This window comes from Manis javanica, chromosome 9 (genome assembly GCF_040802235.1).
Source record: "Manis javanica isolate MJ-LG chromosome 9, MJ_LKY, whole genome shotgun sequence".
NCBI lineage: Eukaryota > Metazoa > Chordata > Mammalia > Pholidota > Manidae > Manis > Manis javanica.
The window spans coordinates 80,617,782-80,643,993 of NC_133164.1; the positions used below are offsets into that span (position 1 = coordinate 80,617,782).

The 26,212-nt window shown below is 37.0% G+C and overlaps 1 protein-coding gene across 1 annotated transcript in view; it reads right to left on the reverse strand.

Moving 5' to 3' along the window:
- The window catches only part of L3MBTL4 (L3MBTL histone methyl-lysine binding protein 4), a 120,352-nt gene that overhangs the window by 37,314 nt on the left and 56,826 nt on the right, over positions 1 to 26,212 (reverse strand). The window contains exons 6-7 of the mRNA XM_073213285.1: positions 929 to 1,007; positions 496 to 595 (exon numbers count right to left, since the gene is read on the reverse strand). Of these exons, the coding sequence (XP_073069386.1) occupies positions 496 to 595; positions 929 to 1,007 (179 nt within the window). The remainder of the gene's footprint in view (positions 1 to 495; positions 596 to 928; positions 1,008 to 26,212) is intronic.

Below are 26,212 nucleotides of genomic sequence, written 5' to 3' on the forward strand. Positions count from 1 at the left end.
TCTGGTCTTGGCCTGCCAACCTGCTGTGTACATTTCAGACATGTCAGTCCCCACAACCACGAGTCAATTCCTGAAAATAAATCCCTCTCTCTCCCCTACATATATACATACATACATATAATTCACCATCACTGAGCAGGGACGGAGATTGTGACAGACTATCAACTACTCCTATTGGTTCTGTTTCTCTGGAGAACCCTGACAAATACAACCCCTTACAGTGCACAATCTCTACCCTAACTGGTAATTAATAAACAATAACCCCCATCTTTCTAAAAGAAAGGGTCTCCCTTCACCTTTATAATGAGATTACCTTTTAAAATGTACCAGACTTTAATGACACATATTCTATACCACTATATGTAAAACTCAAACAGAAGCAACCAGTTTTAGGTGACTGAAAAAACACCTCTACTGTGGTTATATGAACCATATGATTACATTGTGAATTCCCACAGTGCGTGCACAAAAACGGTCCAGGAATCAACATCTTACCAAGCATCCATCCTGATTCCAATGCTCTTTGGAATCCAGGCTCAGCTTCCTCTTCCTGTTGGGTTGTTTCATTGCCACTGTAGCACTCCTTAGGGTTTCTCTATAACAGTGCCACAGAGAAAGTTGTAGGGTTTTGCCCTTTAAAATTACAAAAACAAACCCCAAATAGTACTTTCAATTATATGTCTCATAGCTGATTATAGTAAGTACCCTGATAAATGAACTGACATAAAAATTTTACTGTTGATTTTACAGCCTCTGGTATAATAATAAAGGAGTGGGGAAAAGAAATGAGCTTTCTAGAATTTATATCACAAAGAAAATAGATATTATTTCTTTTGGTCTTATCTATCACAAAATTCCCAGCTTTTTACTTAGCTGTCCTAACCAATTAAGATTCACTACAGTCTGCCTGTACAGCTTCAGTACTCACATGGCCTGACTGTCCACAAGTGTCAAAGCAAAGGTATTCTTGGTAAGAGGTCTTAGCCACACAGAGATAACACAGCAACCTGGAACAGAGAAAATAAGAAAATTTTTACCAATCCTATTTATCATGACTCATGATCTTCTTCAGTACATTAATAAAAATTGTAGACATTCTTTGAAAAATTATTTGGAATGAGTTTTTTGATACAGCAGGTTAACAATTTGGGACAACCAACTGCTAGTAATACATGAGTACCACTGGAGTTACAACTCAAAAGGTCATTCACTTTGAATAATTTTAACTATAACTGACATATAAAATTAATACAACGAAATCATCTGTAGGCCCAATGCTTTAGAATCCATATATCCAACTTCTTCCTTGATATTTCCACCTAAACAGTGACCTTAAATCATACAACATATTCACCACTGAGCTCATCGTTTCCCCTTCATTGCCTCCCAGCTCTACTCCCATCTCCCATATGCATTAATGACATGATTGGCCACCCATTTGCTCACATCTGCCCACACAGTTGTTCAGACTGTTCAGTGCACAAGAACACCAGCCAAGGGGCAAGTGGAAGCTGAAATCCACCCTGGGCTCTGCACACATGCCGTTGCCGCTGCCATGGGGTTACATCTGCCAGGAAGAAAACGCATCTTTTTCTAATTCAAACCAAGACACCTTTTGGGCGAATGACTTTTGGCCACGACGACTTTGCCAGAGACCAGGGAATTGCCATCATTCCATCCTTTACATCACGACCCACACTCTGTCTCCAGGTTTTGCTGATTTTTAATCTACTAAACATTTTTTAATTCAACTAAAACAAACTTCATATCCTTGAGAAAAGCTTTCCTTGTTTACCTTCTGCTCCCAATGGACCAGGTGTCTTACCAAAAATAACTGTGCCTGTGCTCGTATTTGCCACAGCATTCAACACTACACTGCATTTTTAATTCACAGACACATCCTCCCTTATGAGGCTACAAGCATGCTGACAACAAAGATAGTGAATCACCAATCTTCATTTTTCCATTGTCTACAAAGTGTGTCTCACAGCGACTCACCGTGAGTTTTTGTTGCCCTGAATTGCATAAAGGCACCTCTGAATTACAAAGAAACCTGGACCTTAAGTCTGATGGTAGCAGCTCCCATCCACATGTTATTCCTTTTAGAGTGCTGCATGGTTAGAGTGAGCCTGGTTCTGAAGCTTAACAACTCCTTTCCCCCTTTTTTAACGTTAAAAAAAAACAACTTCCTCATCTGTTTGCTTCTAGTCAGTTGATATTTATTTATGCCCATAAGACAGGCACTTACCTACTAAATTCAGTAATATTACATTCATTTTTGTAGGATGTAAATACAATTTACTATGCCTAGCTCCTAGTTAATGCTCTGAACATCTATGCAAATGAACAGTTTGGACTTGATGCCTTTAGCAAAGGCATTTGTGTAACTGCACAAAACACTAGCAGTGCCAAGTCTGGCCTGCATTTCACGACTAATAATACCCCACAGCTTGTCAAGCTGAAATCATCTGGCTACTGAGGCTTTTCTCCTTGCCATCTAAGTGATCTGTCTTACTAATCCCTGATAATTATCTTAATAACTCGGTTTTAAAAAGCAAGAAAGCCTGAATTTATATTATGTATTAAAAAAAAGATGAAAATATTTTACACTGAGAAGTTTCAAAGTACAACTTGTAGCAACTGGGTTCCCTTTAGATTTAGAAATGATAAGGCAAAAATATACCAGATACCTAGACTCATATAAGATTTTGCTGCCAGATGAAAAAGGAATCAAATACAATATTCCATCAAAGAAAAGTTAAAGGAGGTAGATGGCAAATAGATAGAAGATGACAGAAAGAGAGAGAGAGATAGAGAGATTAGATAGATAGATGATAGATAGATAGATAGATAGATAGATAGATAGATAGATAGACAGACAGACAGACAGACAGACAGATAGTTGACAGACTGACACACAGACAAACCAACAGGTGGGTTTTACATAATTCCTTCAAATGTCAATTCACAGGATGTTGGTTAGAATACATTTGATATATTTTTAACCTGATATCCTTAGTATCAAAATATTTGGATTATTCTGATTGTCCATGATACATCATCTATCAGGGGCCCCCAGTGTCACATCAGCCACATGCTTCCTTTCTGAGTTTTGAAGAAACAAAATAATTTTAGAAACAAGGAAGAGTAACAGCACATTCTAAAATGCATTTAAAAAATGTATCACCTAGGGGAATGAAAGGTGGGCAGTGATGGAGCAGAGCTACACACCGGTGCACCTCAGCTTTGTGACAACATCCAAACTCTAACTACAACAGACAGTCGTTGCAAAATGATTTTAATTAAATAACCTTCTAAATAATATTTTATATTTAGAAAAAGACAGGTAACATATGTATGTGATTTGTATTATCTGTAGAAAATTTGGAAATAGAGCACTGATTTTTCAAATTAATCCACTTAATCAGTTTGATTTCCCTTCATAGTTAGGAGATATCTGCACATTGCCAAACACTTGTCTTACTGACCTCCTAAATAAGCAGACAAATTAAATTATAATTTAGAAAGTTTATGGACAAATTCAATACTTCAAATTAAAGGAGCCTATAAACAACAAAAATAATGCACTTGTCTGCCTATATCCAGTTAGTATTTGGTAGCTCTTTCAAAAAATATTTATTGATCACCTATTATCATCAGTATAGTCACAGGTACTTTGCAGAATATATAAGAATGATTCATAAGATATTCTAGAAAGGGAGATAACTAGAGTAGCCATATGCCTTGGATAACCCAGGATAGTTCTGCCTCATGCCACCTATCCTGGCAATGATTATTCACAGCACTGTCTTTCACTCCCAAAACTGTTCCAGTTTAAACAATAAATCATACGGTAATGGTTACCAGGCTAAAATTTATTCATCCAGTTGATATTCAATGTTAATAACACAGAGTAATGTTCAAATAAATTAATAAATGATTACAACTGAGGCATTCTGACAACTGTGTGAACTATTGCTCCCCCTTACTGGTATTAGTATTTAGCTAACATTACCTGAGTACTCACATACAGCTGGTATAGGCATAACCCCTCTACATATAGACTTTCAATCAATATTTAGAACAACCCAAGAAAATATGTACCATTATCAAACTCAATTCACAGATTAAGAAATACCAAGGGGATAAATAACTTCCCAAGGTTATGAAACAATTACCCAGGTAGTACAAGTCTACAGTCCTTCATCCAACACTACCCTATGTTGCAGTTTTCCTGGCTATCTTGTAAATTTAGTTACCTGAGACTCAACCATCCAGGTACACTACCTAAACCCTTACCACATCCAAGGATCTAAGTGAGAAACTGACACTAAAGTTTTTGTGAGAACCCCTGGCCCTCATGCATAGCTTATCTCCTTAGTTGCTTTATATCATCACTGTACTTTACATCAGGGCAGACACCTACTCTCACTTTTTAAAAAAAATTTTATCTTTATTATCTATTTGGGAATCTTAACGAATTAACAGTTAGTCATGTACTTATTGTGACTCATATGTATCCCAAAAAATTTATGACAGTAGCACAGGAAGTCCCAAGATTCAGAGCCCAAAAGGTATCACACAGGTTTCTGAAACTCAAAATGTTATAAATTGGTACTTTATCAGACATATCTTCAAATATCCTTTTCTGTCACCAGTATAACTGTAATAAAATCAGATGATCAGAAACATAACCCTTTTCTTCCCCTCCCCTTCTCCTCTCTTTCTCCCCACACACATTACAAAAGCAGCACCAAAGATACAAGTCCCAGACAACATTAGCACAGGGAAAACTCTAATACATCAGTTTTGCGGTCTGCCTGTCTGAATTCTTTCTGAAACAACATTAAAATTCTACACTCCATTCAAACATACCTACTGGCTAACATACATAAACATTATCTCTCCTTGTAAGATAGAATCACTTAAAGGGTTTGTCCCATACTGAAGTCTCCAAACTTAAGCCAGTTAAGGTTGTACAAATTCACTCTTGAGATCTTCCTGCCAAGACGGCACTGTTATCCCTGCTTTGAGACACCCTGTGCTCTAAACAAAGATCAAAGCCATTAAAATATACACCAAATAACCCTCTCTGTAAACGTGCAGCAGATCAAAACAAAGTGCAAGTAAGCTGAAAACCTTGAGTCTGCTGGGGTCCAGAAGGAAAAAAAGGCAGGAGAAGTTAGGAGTTGTGATCGACACAAGATGCACACGGGGCCAGGTTTACCCCTTGAAACCCGGAGGTGGCAGGAGGCTCCAGCAATCATGAATGGAAGCCAGATGGAACTTCCGTCACAAGGGCCTGGTGGCGTGAGCTGTAAAACTGCTCTAAGAAGGCAGGAGGAACAAACACGAACTCCTGACCGGGAAACGGGCTCCAGGAAGCGGGAGTAGAAGGTGACCACAAATACCAAAAAGCCAAAATCTATGGAAACACACAGACTGAAAAATCCAAGTTCTCCTACTCAGAGTGTGCTTCCAAATCAAAATTCAAAAATACAGAAAAGAAATCAAATGCTAAGAAAGATAATCAACAAAACCAGTCATTGGGGGAAGAATTCATCCTGGCAAAATTTAAGTTATAGAAAATTTGGGTGAATATATTTTAATAAATAAGTTTAGAATGCTCAAAAAAGACAGATGAAAGAAAAAAGTCCCTAACAAATGAACAAGAAATTATGAACCATAATATAAGTAAGTAAAGCAAAAAGAACTGGATATGAAAAAGTTTAAGAACTTGGCAATTTAAAGTGTAGTCAGTAAGATAAGCAAACCTGACATATTTTTAGCTAGACAGACCAAGAAAAAAGAGGGAATATTTAAATTACTAAAATCAGAATGAGAGAAGTTACAACGATACTGATCTTACAGAAATCAAAAAGGCTACAAGGGAATACTATGAAAACTGTATTTTGACAAATTAGATAACTTACATTAAATTTCTAAAAAGACACAAACTGCTGAAAATACTCAAGAAGAAATAAGAAAATCTGAATATGCATATAATAAAAGAGATAAAAATGGCAATTTAAAGACTTCCAAAAGAAAAGCCCAGGCTCAGATAATTTACACCAAATATTCAAATAATTACTACTTATCTTCCACAAACTCTTCCAAAAAAGAGGGAAGAGGAAGTAATACTTCCAACTCATTCTATGAAACCAGTATTGCCATGATTCCAAAGCCAGACAAAGATATCACAAGAAAACTACAGAACAAGCATGAATTATGTGCAGTTTGCAAGAGGCAGGTAAGCCAGGAACATGCAATGCTCCTACCTACCTTCATTAGACCACACTATTCACAGGAAGGAGAAGTCTATACTGAACCAGGGTCATTAGCCTCCTCCATGCTGCTTGACCCACACATTTAGCTGAACCCCAGCATTTCCAGCTCCACTGAGTGAAATCTGAGCAAGGACAAAAGACAACAGGGACACAAAAATCACAAGTGAGAGAAAGTGACTCTGTTTCTCTTAAGCAAAAGGGCATCTGCCAGAAGAATATGCAAGAATCAGAAAGAAACAAGGAAATGCATACTGAAAATAAAATCCTCTTACACCCATGCATTTAATGGCAAAGGTAAATTTTATCAAGAGTTAGAATGTGAAGCAGCAATAACTCTCACATACTGCTAAGTGTAAACTGGTACAACTATCGTTTGAATCCAGATGTTTCTAGATACATAGGAAAACTCTAGCACATGTACAAGAAGGACATGTTTATTGTGGCACTGCCTATAATAAGAATAATTTGGTAATACTCAAAACACCCATCAATAGGAAAATGGATACATAATTGTGATACAGTCAAAAAGGATAATAAACAGCACATAAAATAAATGAGCTAGGTATATTCCATCACAGATAAATCTCTAAAACAGATTTGAACAAAATCTCTAGAATACATTTCTGTAATATTTGCTTACAGATTCATAGCCATCCACTCAAAATATAAAGATATGACTGAGAATAACACAAAACTATAGCATAGTACTTACATTTCAGGAAGGGTGAAGATAATAGGTTTGGGGACAAGAGACTTCAACCAATTATAATGCTTTCAGTTCTTTTAGAAAATGGAAGCAAATATGGCAAAATATTATTATAATTAAATCTGGATAGCCAGCACAGAGTTGTCGCTGACTCTCAAAGGTTTACTTGTGTATTCTGTAGTTTTATTCTGTGAGCTCATCTTCAGGGAGTTTCTTATGAGTTCTGGGAGTGTCCCAGGTGGTTGAGATACTGACAGGTGGCAGTTTTGCTACCACTGCTTGAGCTTTCTGCATTGCTGGGCATGGGACAATGCAGCCACCGTTGTGTAGTACAGGTTTGGGTTTCTGATTTTGTGGTGATTATTTTTCCACCAATGTTTTAGTGTAGGTGAACCTCTTCTGTGCTACTACATAAGTCAGTAAGTGAAGGTTTATTAATCAAAGTTAGGACATTTTCTTTGTCTAAGCTCTGTATAGAAGAGACTATTTGCAACTCCAAACAATGCTTGCAGCTTATGGTTTCAGTTCCTATACCCATGCAGGAATAAAATGCAAAGTCCTAATGGGTATATATGATTTGTTTACTCATTTTTATCTTTATTTCTGACATCTAAAGACTTTCCCTTTTAAATTATCCAAGCTCAGCTGTGTAATACAAATACATTTGTTATATTTTCCTAATACATCTTTTTTTTTCCTACATCTACCCAATTGACCATGTTGACAAGAAGTCACCTATTTATTTTCTAATTCTTTAGCCTCTAGTATATTGTGTTTGACAGTGGAAATTATATATACATATATACTATGTATGTATCATATGTGTATATACATTATACATATGTTTGTATGTTTATACATACATAAATTATACATACATATGCACACAAACATATATTGAATGAGAATAGACACAGAAGATAACAGGCCCCAACATACATATGACAGGAGATATAGAGGGAGAGACTAAGAAAAAAACTTTAGATGAAACATTTAAAAAGCAAGATCAAGCACAGTCTCTCCCTTCCAGGAGCTCACAATCTATCAGAAAAATAACATGTTCTCAGAGCTGAAAGCAGCATCTGGGACTCCTGACTCCTAGGGAAGGAGATTTCCAACCTTGACACTGCCTCCCTAGTGTGTCATCAGCTTCTTGCCCATCTGATTTGATTGACATAGTTTTGAAGAAGGGAAGTAATGTTATCCTACAAGCCTGAAAGAGTCAGGGTTGAGATCAGGGATCTATTTCCCTGGATCCAGTTCCAGCTTCACTGCTATAGTTTTTACTTTCCCCTCATACTCAAATGAGATAAATAGTTAACAAATGCTGAAGACCACTCGGTTAATGCTTACAGTGGAGAATCCACTGGTTAAGCTAGACCAACATCTTCCTTCTTTGTCCAGCTACTTGATTTTCACTTCGGGGAGTGTCATTCTGAATCCACATAGTTCCAGGATAAGTAACATGGAAAGAAGTAACTCAATAAAATCCACTCTCCTGGCCACAGTAATTGCTTCAGGAATATATAAAAAAACTAAGAAAATCCATGGAGATTTGATTCCAGGAGTCCAATTGCAAATACTGTACAAGAGAACATTTCTTGTGAGATAGTTAAGTTACAATTAAGTCAGGAGCCGCAGAGGCCACTAAGTAAAAATGAACTTCACTGAATCCAAAGTTAACAAAGAAGAAGCCAGAACCAAGTGCTGAGAGTGACAAGGCCCTGGATCCAGCCATACCTGATCCAACACCACAGTAAGATGTCTTGTTTTATGAGCTAAGAGCATCCCTTTCTACTTAAGCCAGTTTGAGTTCAATTTCTGTCATTTGTAACTAAAAGGGCCCAGACTAATAAGAATTTTAGAAGCAAAAAGCAATAGTGGGAGCAGCAACAGCAAGAAGACAACTGCTCTCTAAATGGTTCTCCAGTTTAATATACTAAGACAGATTCGCATTATGATCCCAACATTACTCTAACTCTGTATTCTCTGAATCCAGTCTGGGTTTTATAATGTCTTAGAGCTCTTTCAGCCACATTAAAAGACCTCACAAAATTATAAACAATGATTTCAAAAGCAAATAACTGTTAATTATTTGATATTTAAGAAAATGTGACATTTAGAATTTCAGAGAAATTGAGATGGAACAAAATAAAAGCATCAAAGTGTTGAAAGAGTACGAATCAATAATAATGATAATGAATGGTTTTGGAAGGTGTAGAGACAATAGTAGGTGAGATTTTTGTGGAAGCAAAGCATCTAATTGTTTATGAATAAGAGATTAGCATGCAAGGGAGGGGCATGGGTGAGGTGAGCAGTGATGCTAGCATATGTATTTATGTCACTCTGAGCATAACTCTAGCTACATGGTAAGAGACTACAAAAATCTCCCCAGCAAATCAATGGAAATATAATATACTTTTTCTATCATCCACTTTCAGAGTCTCTTGTTCCTCTTTATGTTCCTAGTCACACAGTGATGTCAAAATCATCTCTCCCATAGCCCCTGAATATCATATATTAATGTCAAGCAGTGTACTAAAACTCACCCTTTCTCTCCATTCTGTCTGCCAGAAGATAAATAAATTTGTGGCCAGAAATACAGAACATATTACATATAGCCAGATATTATCCATAATACATGTCAATGTATGACATGTTTGACTGATAATAAAACACATTTTGTGCATTTAAACACATCTGAAATCAAGATGGTCTTGCAGTGCTGCAGGCCAGGTAGCAGTTCTTAAGTAATTATCACTGCCTGCCCATGCACAGACCTGGGAGCACCTCATGGGGATAAGAGCCCAGTTGTCAGATAAACAATTTGATGGCACCATCAAAATGATCAGAACATATGACAACAGCTTGGAAGAAAATCTCAGAGACAATACTGAAACACTCTTTCAAGAAATAGTTCAACATTAACACTCCTGAGGGCACAAAGGCCAATAATACTATGTGGGAAAACACAGGCCATGATGAGTGAATCTAAAGTGCTTCAGTAGACCTGGACTCTGAAGGGGACTAAGTTTCAGAAAAGCCTGATCCAACTTCTTAAGCTAATATTTTTCTTTTTGAGTATGTACAAGAGTAATAAATAATAAAAATATATTTTTAGGGTGGAGCCAGGATGGCGGCATGAGTAGAGCAGTGGAAATCTCCTCCCAAAAACACATAGAGCTATGAAAATATAACAAAGTAAATTCTTCCTAAAATAGAGACCAGAGGACACAGGACATCCAGACCACATTCACACCTGCAAGAACCCAGCACCTTGCGAAGGCGGTAAGATACAAGCCCCGGCCCAGCGGGACCTGAGCGCCCCTCCCCCCAGCTCCCTGCGGGTGGAAAGAAACCGGGGCAGTTTTTTTTTTTTTTTTTGGCGAGTGCTTTTTGGAAGCCTTAAAGGGACAAGGACCCCGTTGCTAGGGAGGCAGGACGGCGGGACCGGTGAGCAGGTGCCTGGGACTGGTGCCTGAGGACAAAGATTATCGCGCATTTTTCCCTACAGGACCAGTGGGCGGGTACCTGAGAACGGCGCCTGAGGATGGAGGAAATCACGCGTTTTTCCCCTTTTTTTTTCTCTTTTTGGCAACTGCTTTTTGGAAGCCTTAAAGGGACAGGGACCCCATTGCTAGGGAGGCAGGGCGCCGGGACCAGTGAGTGGGTGCCTGGGACCAGCGCCTGAGGACAAAGATTATCACGTGTTTTTCCCTACGGGACTGGTGGGCGGGTGCTTGAGACCAGCACCTGAGGACGGAGGAAATCGTGGGTTTTTCCTCTTTTTTTTCTCTCTTTTTGGCGAGTGCTTTTTGGAAGCCTTAAAGATACAGGGACCCCAGTGCTAGGGAGGCAGAGCAGCAGGACCGGTGAGAGGGTGCCTGTGACCGGCGCCTGAAGACAAAGAATATCGCGTGTTTTTCCCTGCGGGACCAGTGGGCAGGGGCTTTTTGGAAGCCTTGAAGGGACAGGGACCCCAGTGCTAGGGAGGCAGGGCAGCAGGACCAGTGAGTGGGTGCCTGGGACCGGCGCCTGAGGAAAAAAAAAAAAAAATCGCATGTTTTTTCCTTTTTTTTTTTTTTCTGTTCTCTTTCTCATTGTTGCTGTTGTTGTTTTGGTTTGGAGAGTGCCTTTTAGAAGTCTTAAAGGGTCAGGACAGGACACTTAGACCAGAGGCAGGGAATCTGGGGATCTCTGGGCACTCTAACCCCCTGGGCAACAGGGAGTACAGAGGCCCCTTACAGAGATAAATAGCCTCCCAGCCGCTCCCCCTCCAACGGGGCTCCACCACTTTGGAGGAGCAGCCCCAGCCAGTCCACACCCACAGAAACAGCAGAGATAAACTCCATAGCAAACGGGCAGGTAGCAGAAGCCCTGTCTGCGCACAGCTGACAAACATAAGCCACTAGACGTCGCTATTCTCCCAGGAGAGGAAGGCCAAAAACCAACAAGAAGGGAAGCTCTTCCAGCGGTCACTCGTACCAGGTCTGCAACCTATCTCTATCACCATGAAAAGGCAAAACTACAGGGACACAAAGATCACAGAGACAACACCTGAGAAGGAGACAGACCTAACCAGTCCTCCTGAAAAAGAATTCAAAATAAAAATCATGAACATGCTGACAGAGATGCAGAGAAAAATGCAACAGCAATGGGATGAGATGCAGAGAAAAATGCAAGAGCAATGGGATGAAGTTCGGAGGGAGATCACAGATGTCATGAAGGATATCACTGAAGTGAAACAATCCCTGGAAGGATTTATAAGCAGAATGGATAAGATGCAAGAGGCCATTGAAGGAATAGAAACCAGAGAACAGGAACGTATAGAAGCTGACATAGAGAGAGATAAAAGGATCTCCAGGAATGAAACAACACTAAGAGAAATATGTGACCAAGCCAAAAGGAATAATATTCGTATTATAGGGGTACCAGAAGAAGAAGAAAGAGGAAAGGGATAGAATGTCTCTTTGAAGAAATAATTGCTGAAAACTTCCCCAAACTGGGGGTGGAAATAATCGAACAGACCATGGAATTACACAGAACCCTCAACAGAAAGGATCCAAGGAGGACAACACCAAGACACATAGTAATTAAAATGGCAAGGATCAAGGACAAGGAAAGAGTTTTAAAGGCAACTAGAGAGAAAAAGGTCACCTATAAAGGAAAACCCATCAGGCTAACATCAGACTTCTCGACAGAAACCCTACAGGCCAGAAGAGAATGGCATGATATACTTAATGCAATGAAACAGAAGGGCCTTGAACCAAGGATACTGTATCCACCACAACTATCATTTAAATATGATGGCGGGATTAAACAATCCCCAGACAAGCAAAAGCTGAGGGATTTTGCTTCCCAAAAACCACCCCTACAGGGCATACTACAGGGACTGCTCTAGATGGGAGCACTCCTAAAAAGAGCACAGAACAAAACACACAACATATGAAGAAGGGAGGAGGAGGAATAAGAAGGGAGAGAAGAAAAGAATCTCCAGACAGTGTATATAACAGCTGAGTAAGTGAGCTAAGGTAGGCAGTAAGATACTAAAGAAGCTAACCTTGAACCTTTGGTAACCACGAATCTAAAGCCTGCAATGGCAATAAGTACATATCTCTCAATAGTCACCCTAGATGTAAATGGACTTAATGCACCAATCAAAAGACACAGAGTAAGAGAAAGGATAAAAAAGCAAGACCCATCTATATGCTGCTTACAAGAAACTCACCTTAAACCCAAAGACAAGCATAGACTAAAAGTCAAGGGATGGAAAAACATATTTCAGGCAAACAACAGCGAGAAGAAAGCAGGGGTTGCAGTACTAATATCAGACAAAATAGACTTCAAAACAAAGAAAGTAACAAGAGATAAAGAAGGATACTACATAATGATAAAGGGCTCAGTCCAACAAGAGGATATAACCATTCTAAATATATATGCACCCAATACAGGAGCACCAGCATATGTGAAGCAAATACTAACAGAACTAAAGAGGGAAATAGACTGCAATGCATTCATTTTAGGAGACTTCAAAACACCACTCACCCCAAAGGATAGATCCACTGGGCAGAAAATAAGTAAGGACTGAACAACACACTAGAACAGATGGACCTAATAGACATCTATAGAACTCTACATCCAAAAGCAACAGGATATACATTCTTCTCAAGTGCACATGGAACATTCTCCAGAATAGACCACATACTAGCTCACAAAAAGAGCCTCAGTAAACTCCAAAATATTGAAATTCTACCAACCAATTTTTCAGACCATAGAGGAATAAAAGTAGAAATAAATTCTACAAAGAAAACAAAAAGGCTCACAAACACATGGAGGCTTAACAACATGCTACTAAATAATCAATGGATCAATGAACAAATCAAAATAGAGATCAAGGAATATATAGAAACAAAAGACAACAACAACACTAAGCCCCAACCTCTGTGGGACGCAGCAAAAGCAGTCTTAAGAGGAAAGTATATAGCAATCCAGGCACACTTGAAGAAGGAGGAACAATCCCAAATGAATAGTCTAACAACACAATTATCGAAACTGGAAAAAGAAGAACAAATGAGGCCTAAAGTCAGCAGAAGGAGGGACATAATAAAGATCAGAGAAGAAATAAACAAAATTGAGAAGAATAAAACAATAGCAAAAATCAATGAAACCAAGAGCTGGTTCTTTGAGAAAATAAACAAAATAGATAAGCCTCTAGCCCAACTTATTAAGAGAAAAAGAGAGTCAACACAAATCAACGTAATCAGAAATGAGAATGGAAAAATCACGACAGACTCCACAGAAATACAAAGAATTATTAAAGACTACTATGAAAACCTATATGCCAACAAGCTGGAAAACCTAGAAGAAATGGACAACTTCCTAGAAAAATACAACCTCCCAAGAGTGACCAAGGAAGAAACACAAAAGTTAAACAAACCAATTACGAGCAAAGAAATTGAAACGTAATCAAAAAACTACCCAAGAACAAAACCCCAGGGATGGACGGATTTACCTCGGAATTTTATCAGACACACAGAGAAGACATAATACCCATTCTCCTTAAAGTGTTCCAAATAATAGAAGAAGAGGGAATACTCCCAAACTCATTCTATGAAGCCAACATCACCCTAATACCAAAACCAGGCAAAGACCCCACCAAAAAAGAAAATTACAGACCAATATCCCTGATGGATGTAGATGCAAAAATATTCAATAAAATATTAGCAAACAGAATTCAACAGTATATTAGAGGGATCATACACCATGACCAAGTGGGATTCATCCCAGGGATGCAAGGATGGTACAACATTCGAAAATCCATCAACATCATTCACCACATCAACAAAAAGAAAGACAAAAACCACATGATCATCTCCATAGATGCTGAAAAAGCATTTGACAAAATTCAACATTCATTCATGATAAAAACTCTCAGCAAAATGGGAATAAAGGGCAAGTACCTCAACATAATAAAGGCCATATATGATAAACCCACAGCCAGCATTATACTGAACAGCGAAAAGCTGAAAGCATTTCATCTGAGATCGGGAACAAGACAGGGATGCCCACTCTCCCCACTGTTATTTAACACAGTACTGGAGGTCCTAGCCACAGCAATCAGACAAAACAAAGAAATACAAGGAATCCAGATTGGTAAAGAAGAAGTAAAACTGTCACTATTTGCAGATGATATGATACTGTACATAAAAAACCCTAAAGACTCCACTCCAAAACTACTAGAACTGATATCAGAATACAGCAAAGTTGCAGGATACAAAATTAACACACAGAAATCTGTAGCTTTCCTATACACTAACAATGAATCAATAGAAAGAGAAATCAGGAAAACAATTCCATTCACCATTACATCAAAAAGAATAAAATACCTAGGAATAAACCTAACCAAAGAAGTGAAAGACTTATACTCTGAAAACTACAAGTCACTCTTAAGAGAAATTAAAGGGGACACTAATAAATGGAAACTCATCCCATGCTCATGGCTAGGAAGAATTAATATCGTCAAAATGGCCATCCTGCCCAAAGCAATATACAGATTTGATGCAATCCCTCTCAAATTAGCAGCAACATTCCTCAATGAACTGGAACAAATAATTCAAAAATTCATATGGAAACACCAAAGACCCCGAATAGCCAAAGCAATCCTGAAAAAGAAGAATAAAGTAGGGGGGATCTCACTCCCCAACTTCAAGCTCTACTACAAAGCCATAGTAATCAAAACAATTTGGTACTGGCACAAGAACAGAGCCACAGACCAGAGGAACAGATTAGAGACTCCAGAAATTAACCCAAACAAATATGGTCAATTAATATTTGATAAAGGAGCCATGGACATACAATGGCAAAATGACAGTCTCTTCAACAGATGGTGCTGGCAAAACTGGACAGCTACATGTAGGAGAATGAAACCGGATCATTGGCTCATCCCATATACAAAGGTAAACTCAAAATTGATCAAAGACCTGAATGTATGTCACAAAACCATTAAACTCTTGGAAAAAAACATACGCAAAAACCTCTTAGACATAAACATGAGTGACCTCTTCTTGAACATATCTCCCCGGGCAAGGAAAACAACAGCAAAAATGAGCAAGTGGGACTATATTAAGCTGAAAAGCTTCTGTAGAGTGAAAGACACCATCAATAGAACAAAAAGGAACCCTACAGTATGGGAGAATATATTTGAAAATGACAGATCCGATAAAGGCTTGACGTCCAGAATATATAAAGAGCTCACACGCCTCAACAAACAAAATACAAATAACCCAATTAAAAAATGGGCAGAGGAACTGAACAGACAGTTCTCTAAAAAAGAAATACAGATGGCCAACAGATACATGAAAAGATGCTCCACATTGCTAATTATCAGAGAAATGCAAATTAAAACTACAATGAGGTATCACCTCACACCAGTAAGGATAGCTGCCATCCAAAAGACAAACAACAACAAATGTTGGCGAGGCTGTGGAGAAAGGGGAACCCTCCTACACTGCTGGTGGGAATGTAAATTAGTTCAACCACTGTGGAAAGCAGTTTGGAGGTTCATCAAAATGCTCAAAACAGACCTACCATTTGACCCAGGAATTTCACTCCTAGGAATTTACCCTAAGAACGCAGCAATCAAGTTTGAGAAAGACAGATGCACCCCTATGTTTATCGCAGCACTATTTACAATAGCCAAGAATTGGAAGAAACCTAAATGTCCATCGGTAGAGGAATGGATAAAGAAGATGTGGTACATATACACAATGGAATACTACTCAGCCATAATAAGTGGAAAAATCCAACCATTTGCAGCAACATGGATGGAGCTGGAGAGTATTATGCTCAGTGAAATAAGCCAAGTGGAGAAAGAGAAATACCAAATGATTTCACTCATCTGAGGAGTATAAGAACAAAGGAAAACTGAAGGAACAAAACAGCAGCGGAATTACAGAACCCAAAAATGGATTAACAGGTACCAAAGGGAAAGGAACTGGGGAGGATGGGTGGGCAGGGAGGGATAAGGGGGGGGAAGAAGAAGGGGGGTATTAAGATTAGCATGCATGGGGGGGCGGGAGAAAGGGGAGGGTGGGCTGCACAACACAGAGAGGACAAGTAGGGATTCCAGAACATTTTGCTAAGCTGATGGACAGTAACTGTAATGTGGTTGTTAGGGGGACCTGATATAGGGGAGAGCATAGTAAACATAGTACTCTTCATGTAAGTGTAGATTAAAGATTAAAAAAAAAAAAAGAAAGAAAGAAAAGAGGGATTACTCCTTGATAGGATAAAACTATTGGTAAATCAAAGATCAACACATGCTTTAAATATCCTTAATGTTCATTACTTAAAGGGTGTCAGATGATCAGCTATGGAGGTACTCTTTTCTGATAATATTCCTTTCTCTTAATAAAAAAAAAAAGCAGTCCTTGTGTGCTGACCTCCAATGAGTTCTGCACAGTGGTATAGAGGGCATGTCAAAGTGTGGGCAAAGGATCTGTTTGCTTCCATGCAGAAGATCAAGGCCTAGCTTGGATACCCAGAAAATGAACTAAGATACAATATGAGGAGGAGCTTCTGGCATCAGCATTCTCTGGAGGACTCGTGCTGGGGGATGAGCATCAAAAAGCCTCCACAGGGATCCGGGCGATGCTGCGGTTGTGGCTGCGTCCACCCCACCGTTTCCTGGACTTGCCATTGGAATGAGGAGGGAGACGTCTAGGCTGGCATGTGCATACAGTTAGACAACTAATTTGAGCGGATCTGTACTATTGGAACTCAACCAGGAGTTGGGAGGGGTGCAAGTTGTAGCACTCCAAAATCTTATGACTACAGACTATCTACGGTTAAAAGAACATATGGGATGTGAACAGATCCCAGAAATGGGCTGCTTTAATCTGTCTGATTTTTCTCAGACTGTTCAAGTACAGTTGGACAATATCCATCATATCATAGACAAATTTTCACAAATGCCTAGGGTGCCTAAATGGTTCTCTTGGCTTCACTGGAGATGGATGGTAATTATAGAGTTGCTATGTTTATGTCACCGTATTCCTATTATGTTAATATGTGTGTGCAAATTAATTAGTAGTTTAAAACCTATACATGCTTAAGGTACTCTACAAGAAGTTATGTCAAAGAAATAATCAATCCTCCCATGTTTTCTTCCATATGCTACCTATATAGCTTTTCTTCTTCCTTCCTAATTACAACCCTTAAATAGAATTCGTGCCTCATATCGAATTTACCGAGTATCATAATTCCTCCAGGTGGTAAAGATACCTCGAGACAAGTGCTGGGCATAGAAGCCACAGGGCATAAATCTGCAAAGAAGTAAAAAGCTAACCTTTTCAAACAAAATGGCTTCTCTCTCACTTACCAACTTTACATTTCCCTGTATGGCCCCGGAAGATGACTGGTTAGCCAGAGACGGGTAAGATTCCTCAAGGGAGGAACAACCTAAGACAGGCACAGTCGCAGGGGGGCCATCAGGTGAGAATTTGGGGATCAACAGAGGTGAGGCTCAGAACCTCACCCCCCTGCTTTGAGAGAAATCTTCTGCATCCGTGGATGTCTTGCTGCCCTTGTCTAGCCTGGATTAATACTTAGTCCATAGGCACAGACCTGATCATCTGATCATCTACATTTGCCCTCTTACAGCACTAAACTATGTTTTCTACCTTTATCTTGCATCTACCTACCACTTCAGCATTTTATTAAAAATAAAAATAATAATAATAGAGGGAGAAATGTGGGATCAACATATAAATCAAGTATAAAAATCAAATGAATATTCATATTTGACCTGATTGTTTATAGTTCATAATGCGTGATCAAAACCGAACATTTCTGTGATGAATGCCCTTGTACTGTTTACCATGTAAGAATTTATTCACTATGTAAGAATTCGTTCACCATGTAAGAACTTGTTCGTTATGCTTCAGAAGATTGGAGACTGACGAGAATTAATGATTGTACATTGAGCATTGACCCCTCTATACTGAATTTTATTGTTGTTAACAACCATTTGATCAATAAATATGAGAGATGCCCTCTCAAAAAAATATATATATATATATATTTTTTTAAGTAAGTAGAGATGAGTTTTTTCAATAAAATATCAATTCTTAGTGATGTAAAGACATAATTATTTAATTGGCATTGCTTTTTCTTACCACAGGACCTTAAAATAATAGAACAGCTTTTACTCAATAGTGTCTAATATTAGAAGACATCCAATAGTTTCTACAGAAAGGTCATATATAGTATATCTACCTTCTGGTTTTTCAAGGTATGGTTTGTTCTGGGGCAAGGAGATTGATTTCTGATTACTCAACAAAGATATAAGCTATTTCCTTACAAGTCATGCAATTTTAACCCTTTTTTGACATACGTCTTTGTATCTTTGCTCTGCCAAGTCTGTGCTTGGAGTTAAATAAGAGAATTTCATTTATCTCTGAAATGTCCCCTTTTGTATACAGCCAAATCACTGAAAGGAATATATAACCCCAACAACATGAAAAAAGCAGGTATTAACACCTCTCCTGAACCACTAAGGTTTTACCTTTGTCTCTCCAAAATCTGTCTCTCTAATAAGGTTTGAAGACTCAGAAATCAATTGCTTTCTTAGATATAAAAATAACATACTCTCACAGCACACTAAGTATATGGAATTGGGGTTTCATCAATAGGTGTTTATAAACTAACAACAACCACACTAGTGTGGGTGAGGATTTAATAATATGGGTAACTGGGAACCACTTTCTTGTATACTTGAAACCAATATTAGATCGTATTTCAACTACACTTCAGTTTAAAAAAGTATGTTTCTTTTTTCTCTAATAAAATGCCTCAAAGATCCCCTAAAAAGTTTAAGTTATTCTTCCAAAGGCCATATGTAGTCATTCTTTAATTCCTAATACATCACATTCACTTACTAAATCAAATTTAGCAGTTAAATGATTAAATTAAAATCATAGGTCTGACCTAGGATGTCAGTCATTCAATTTTGCAAATAAATCTTTATAGAAGACATTAAAGTAGAATAAAGTAGTTTGTGGCAGACCAATACTTCCTTCAGTACCATCATAAAAAGCTAAATAAAATATTGAGTTCATTAAAGCATCAGAGATATGGAAGTAATAACAACTAAAAAGTCTACAGAAGGAAGGAAGGAAGGAAGGAAGGAAGGAAGGAAGGAAGGAAGGAAGGAAGGAAGGAAGGAAGGAAGGAAGGAAGGAAGGAAGGAAGGAAGGGAGGGAGGGAGGGAGGGAGGGAAGGAAGATGGAGGGAGGGAGGGAGGGAGGAGGCTGGGAGGGATGATGGAGGGAGGGAACCTCAGAGAGACAAGAGGTGAAAACAGCTGCATCACACTGTCCTGATTATACTTGCTCATATGAAGGGATATATAAGTTCTTCATTTAATGGTCTTGTGAGGCTACAGGATCAGAATCAGAGACCTGAAGTCCCTCAAATGCATGACCTGTTTTACTCTGATATGCAGCCAAGGTTAAAAGTGAAAAGTTAAGCCATAGAATCTATAACCAATACAGAGTTTTCTGAAGTCTCTGAAGTACTGTGAAGACAAAGATCAGAATTAAAGACTAAATAAGGAGAAGAGGTAAACAGAACAGATTCTCAGTTAAAGTCCCAAAGGGTATACCTAAGGAATAGGGAACAACAGAGAGACTGAGATTTACAAAAACTCTAACCTAACTTTAACTCAGCTAGATTAAGATGATTAATTCCAAATTTTTCTGCATCTCAGAGGAAAGAGTAGACTGTTTCTAGAGGAAGATAATATCAGTTTGTAACATGTAGAGCCTCTACAACTTTTCACACACAATTGAATCCAGCATTCACTCAAAAATTACTATGCATAAGATACAAGAAAGTATGACCAAAACCACAGTAGACCCATTGGTAATACTTTTATCAGTGTTAAGAGTCAAAGATTTTTAAATAATTATGACTAATATGTCCAAAAAATTAAGGAAAGATGTGAAAATAGATGAAAAGATAGAGAAGGCCACCAGATATCTGTAATATATAAAAAGAGCTAAGTGGAAATTCTAGTACTGGACAATATAATACGTGAAGCCCACTGGTAGATAAATTAATGGCAGACTGATACTGCAGTAATCTGGATGACAAGCCAAGAGAAAATATCCAAACTGAAGCAACAGAAAGGAAGAACAGGAAATACAGAAAAAGGGCCTAAAAGATATGCTGGTAAGAGTGATAAGAATTAAAATGAAACTGGGGGTCCCAAAGAGGGAAAGAGTATGAGAACCAATAAAAACCAATGTTTGAAGGAAAAATGCCAGAAATTTTCCCAAACTGATGAAACATATCAAACTACAGATTGTCCAAGCTCTGTGAATATTTATTAATATTGTACATATGCATATTCTAAGACCTAAGAACAATATCCTTGTAACATAAATGCAGAAAAATATTAAACAAGACACACATAAGAATATTCATAGTAGACTTCTAATAATAAAGTATTCATCAACAGAGAGTTGATAAATAACGGTATAGCTATCAGATAAAACAAGCAATATACAATAATGAGAATGACAAACTAAAACTACTGGGCAAATCTCACAAGTGATAGTATTAACTGATGAAGCTAGTAACAGGAGCAAACACCATACAATTCTGTTTACATGAAGTTCAGTAGTAAGCAAAACTAACCCAAAGCATTGGAAGTCAAGATAGCTGTTACCCTTGGAAGATAATAACTACAAGGAGATAAGAGAAAAGGTTTTAGAAATGCAGGTAATTTCTGTTTCACAATATCATGGCTGGATGCACACCTGTGTCTACTTTGTGAAACTTTTATCGAAGACATCCAAAGAGAATGAAGTGCTTTATGGCAGATCAGTACACTTTGAGGAAAATCAAGAAAAACACATTCCATACAACTTCACATGTATATGTCACAACTCAGTAAAAAGATTGCTTAAATAAAAGGAGCTCTCCAAACTCCAAGTAAGATAAATATTTGTAAAAATCCATATCTAGGCCCATGATAATAAGAGGGCTAATATAACAGAAAAGTAGGCCAGTGGAGTGGAGAGAACAAATTACTGCCGAAGACCAACAGTGAGACAGAGAGCTGCCTTCCAACAGGAAGAGTGAAAGACAGAAGACAGTGGGATGACATCATTAAAATGCTACAAGGAAGTAAGTGCCAACCAAAACTCCTATACTGATGGAAATATTCTTCAAAAATAAGATGAAACAAAGATGTCTTGGGACCAGTAAAAACTGAGTGAATCCACTGGTAGTATATATACTAAAAAGAGGAGTAAAAGGAGAATTCTTCAGGTAAAAGAAAAATTATCCCTAACAGAACACAGAAATGCAGTAAGAAATGAAAGGTAAAAAGTAAAGATATGTATGTAGGTAAATATAAATTAATATTAATTAATAATAAACTAAGGTCTTCTGAGTTTTATATATGGTCTAGAATTAACATGTATATCAACAGAAACATAAAAGGTAGGGGGCCAAATGGAATTAACATTTTCTAAGAAAGTGGGAGGAAAGCAAACATATATTGCCTTACTTACAATATATATTACAATATATTGTAATAAAGTAAGGATACAGATTTGTAATCCCTAAGGTAACTACAATATGAATGCAAGTCATTAATAACATGGACCTAACCAGAGTGGTTTTAAGAAATCTAAACACTAAACCCATTTATATGCTGCACACAGGAGAAATGCCTTAAATATAAGGATATAGAAGAGGTTTTTTGCTTTCATGTTTTAATGTGAAAAGACAAACTGTGAAAACACAAAAAATGATGAAGATATGCCAATATCATAAGACAAAGAAATATTGCCAGTGATTAAAAAAAGACATCTTATAAAAATAAAGGCATTGATTAGGAAGAAATAACAATTTTTAATTGGTGTACATTCAAAAATAGAGCATCCAATTATGTAAAGCAAAAATTGAGAATTAAAAGAAGAAATAGACAAATCCCAAAACACTAGAGACTTAAACACACTCTCAATAGTTTAAAGAACAACCAAATCCCCCAGTCCTCCCAAACAATAAAATCATTAGGGATACAGAAGACATGAACAACACAATTAACAAATTTGGGCATTTATAGACCACTATATCAACAAAGATAACAAGCAAATTCATTTCAAATGCACACGGAACATTAATGAAAATTAACTACATGCTAAGTCATAAAGCAAACTTCAAGTTACCATAATCATTCAGAATATATTCTCTGAACACAATGGAATTAGGCTGTAAATCAATAAGAAATATTCAACTAGGAAATCCTAACATGCCTAGAAACTGAAAAATACACTTTAAGCAATCCATTGACTAAAGAATAAATCACAAAAATATGTAAATATTTTTAACTGAATGATACTTAAGATATGTCAATCATATCTGATATGACAACAGAATTTATAAGATACACCTAAAACAGGTGCTTAGAATGAAATTATAGCCATAAATGGTATATCAAGAGGCTAGAAAAAGACGAGGAAATCAAATCCAAAAAAGACAGAAGGAAAATTTTTTTAAATAGCAAAAATCAATGAAATCAAATTCAAATGTATAATAGAAAAACTCAACAAAACCAAAAGTTTATTCTTTGAAAAGATTAATGAAAATTATGGATAAACTTATAGCAACACAGATAAAGAGAAACACAGAAAACACAAATTGAAATATCAGGTGGGAGTAAGAACATAGCTACAGAGTATTAGTAAGATAATAAAAGCATTTCATAAATAACTTCATTAACAAATTTGACAATTTAAATAAAAGTAAAAGTTTCTTAAAAATGAAAACCTATTCAACTAAATCAAGAAAAAATTATAAATATGGGTACTATTTTGCCTATTAAAGAAAATGAATCCTTTATTAAGACTTTACTACAAAAAGAGCTCTAAGCCCACATAGCTGCACTGGTGAATTCTTCCAAATATTTAAGAAAGAAATACAAAACTCACATAAACTCTTCCAGAGAATAGGAAAGAATTAACCTTCTCACTCTATTTTCTGTGACCAAGATAACATTAATATCAACAGAGACATTACAAGAAATTACAGCCCAATCTTTTTCAAAAAACATAGATGCAAAAATCCTTTCCAAAAGGGAGAAGAAATGATATGAGTATCCTAACAGATACAAAAAAGAGGAGCTGACATAATGCAACACCAATTCATGATTTTTTTAAATTTATCAAACTAGGAATAGAAGGGAATCTGTCTAATTCTGATAAAGATTATTTACAGTAAATCTTCAACAAATTTAATGGTGAATTATTGAAAGCTTTTCTCCTGGGATAGCAAAGAAGGCAAAATGTCCACTATTATGTCTATCAATATTTTACTAGATGTCCTAACCAGTATGATGATGCAAGAAAAAGAAATTAAAAGCATTAAGGACTGGAAAGGAAGAAAATAAAACTCTTATTATGTGCAGGCAAAATAATTTCAAACATAAGAAAATCTAAAAGAAAACCAACTAACTACTAGAAATAAATGAACTTACCAAAATTACTGTATACAGGTGAATGTAAAAAGTCACTTTTGTTTCTGTAAATCAGTATAAATTTTAAAGTGAAATTTTAAAGCATCATTTACAGTGGCATTAATATTAAAGATCTAATACTAAATTTAACAAAAGATAAATGAGATCTGTATACTAAGAACTACAAAATAGTACTGAGAAAAAATTTTAAACACTCAAGTAAATGAAAAAATATGCCATTTATAAGGATTGGGAAGTTCATTACTACCAAGATGACATTTCTCCCCAAAACAACCTATAGATTCAATACAATCTAATAAAAATCTTAATACATGTATATGGTTTTTCTCCAAGAAATCGGTAAACTTATCCTACCACTTATATGGAAATGGGAAGGGCCAAGGAGAACACATCTAGAAGGCTTATTTATACTCCCATGTATCAAGACATCATAAAGCTACAGTGTAAACTATGACAGCCAACACGACAGAAAGGAAAACAGATTAGAGCGTTCAGAGACAGGCACAACTGATGACAAAAGTGAAACAATTTGACATAAGGAACTCCAATAGGGTGTACAATAGGAAAGAATGGTCTTGGTCACTGGATATCTACATGGCACAAAAAAAATTTGATCTCTACCTGACCCATACACCAGAAGGAGCTCCAGATATACTGTAAATCCAAATATAAAAGGTAAAATAATTAAGGTTTTTAGAAAAAAAATACTGGCAATATCTTCATGACTTTAGATAAAGCTTTTTGAACAATACACCAAAAGGTACCAACCATATAAAAAAAGTACATACACTAGACTACATTCAAATTAACATCTGTTCATTAAAAATCCCCATTAAAAAAGGGAAAAGGCATTCAAAGAGCAGAAGATATCTGCAATATATATGTCAAACTGAGTACTTATCCAGAAAATACCAAGAATTCCTACAAATCAGTGAAATAATGGCAGACAATCTGTAGAAAAATTGCCAAAAGCTCTGAATGGACACTTCACAAAAGAAGATACACAAGTGGTCAGTAAACATTTGAAAAGATTCTTCTTCACTTTAGTTGTCATCAGGGAAATTCAAACTAAAATCCCAAATTGCTACCACTACAGAGCCATCAAAATGATTAAAGTTAATAAGAAAAAAACACCAAGTACTAGATAAGATGTGAAGCAATTCGAACTCTCATTTACTATTGTACACATGTCAATTAGTACAACCACTTAAGAAAACCATCTGGAAGTAAAACACTAAGACTGAACATCCTCATCTCCTCTGACCTAGCAATTCCACTCCCAGGTATACAGCCAACAGAAATTAATACAATTCTCCCAAGGTCATGTACAAGAATGTCCATAGCAGCACTATTCCCAACATCCCCAAATGAAAACCAAAATATCCATTTATAGGAGGATGAATAATAAATTGTGGTATATTCACACAATAGAATATTACATAAAATTTTTCAAACTACTGCTATATAGGAGAACATGGATGAGTCTCACAGAAAACAGACTAAGCAAAAAGCAGCCAGACAGGAAAGAATGTATGTTGTCTGATTTGACTGACAGAAGCTCAAAAACAGACAAAACTAATTACACAGTCACCATCACTGGTGAGCAGGGCACTGCAGGGAATAACAGGTGGGGGCAAGGGGTGCTTCTGGGGTCCTATAACGTTCGGTGCCTTGATCTGGGTGGTGTTCAGGTGTTCATAAAATCATATGTTCATAAAAATCTACTGAACTGTATTCTTATAAAACATACATATGTTTATACATTGTATAGTTCAATAAAGAGTTGACTTAAAAATGCATTGATTTAACAAATGGTCCTGGGGACACTAGATATCCACATGCAGAAGAATGAGGTTGGTCCCTTACCTTCCACCATATATAAAAATTAGCTCAAAATGAATCAAAGACTCATATGTAACAACTAAAACTATAAAACTCTATAGGTGAAAGCTTCATGACATTAGATTTGGCAATAATACATGAGGTATTATATGTGGTATCTAGAACTGTCAAATTCATAGACAGAAAGTAGCATGGTGGTTACCAGAGTCTGGGGGAGGAAGTAATGGAGAGTTAGTGTTTAATGACTACAGAGTTTCAGTTTGGAAGATGAAAAAGTTCCAGAAATGGATAGTGATGATGGCTGTACACAGTGTGAATGTACTTAATGCC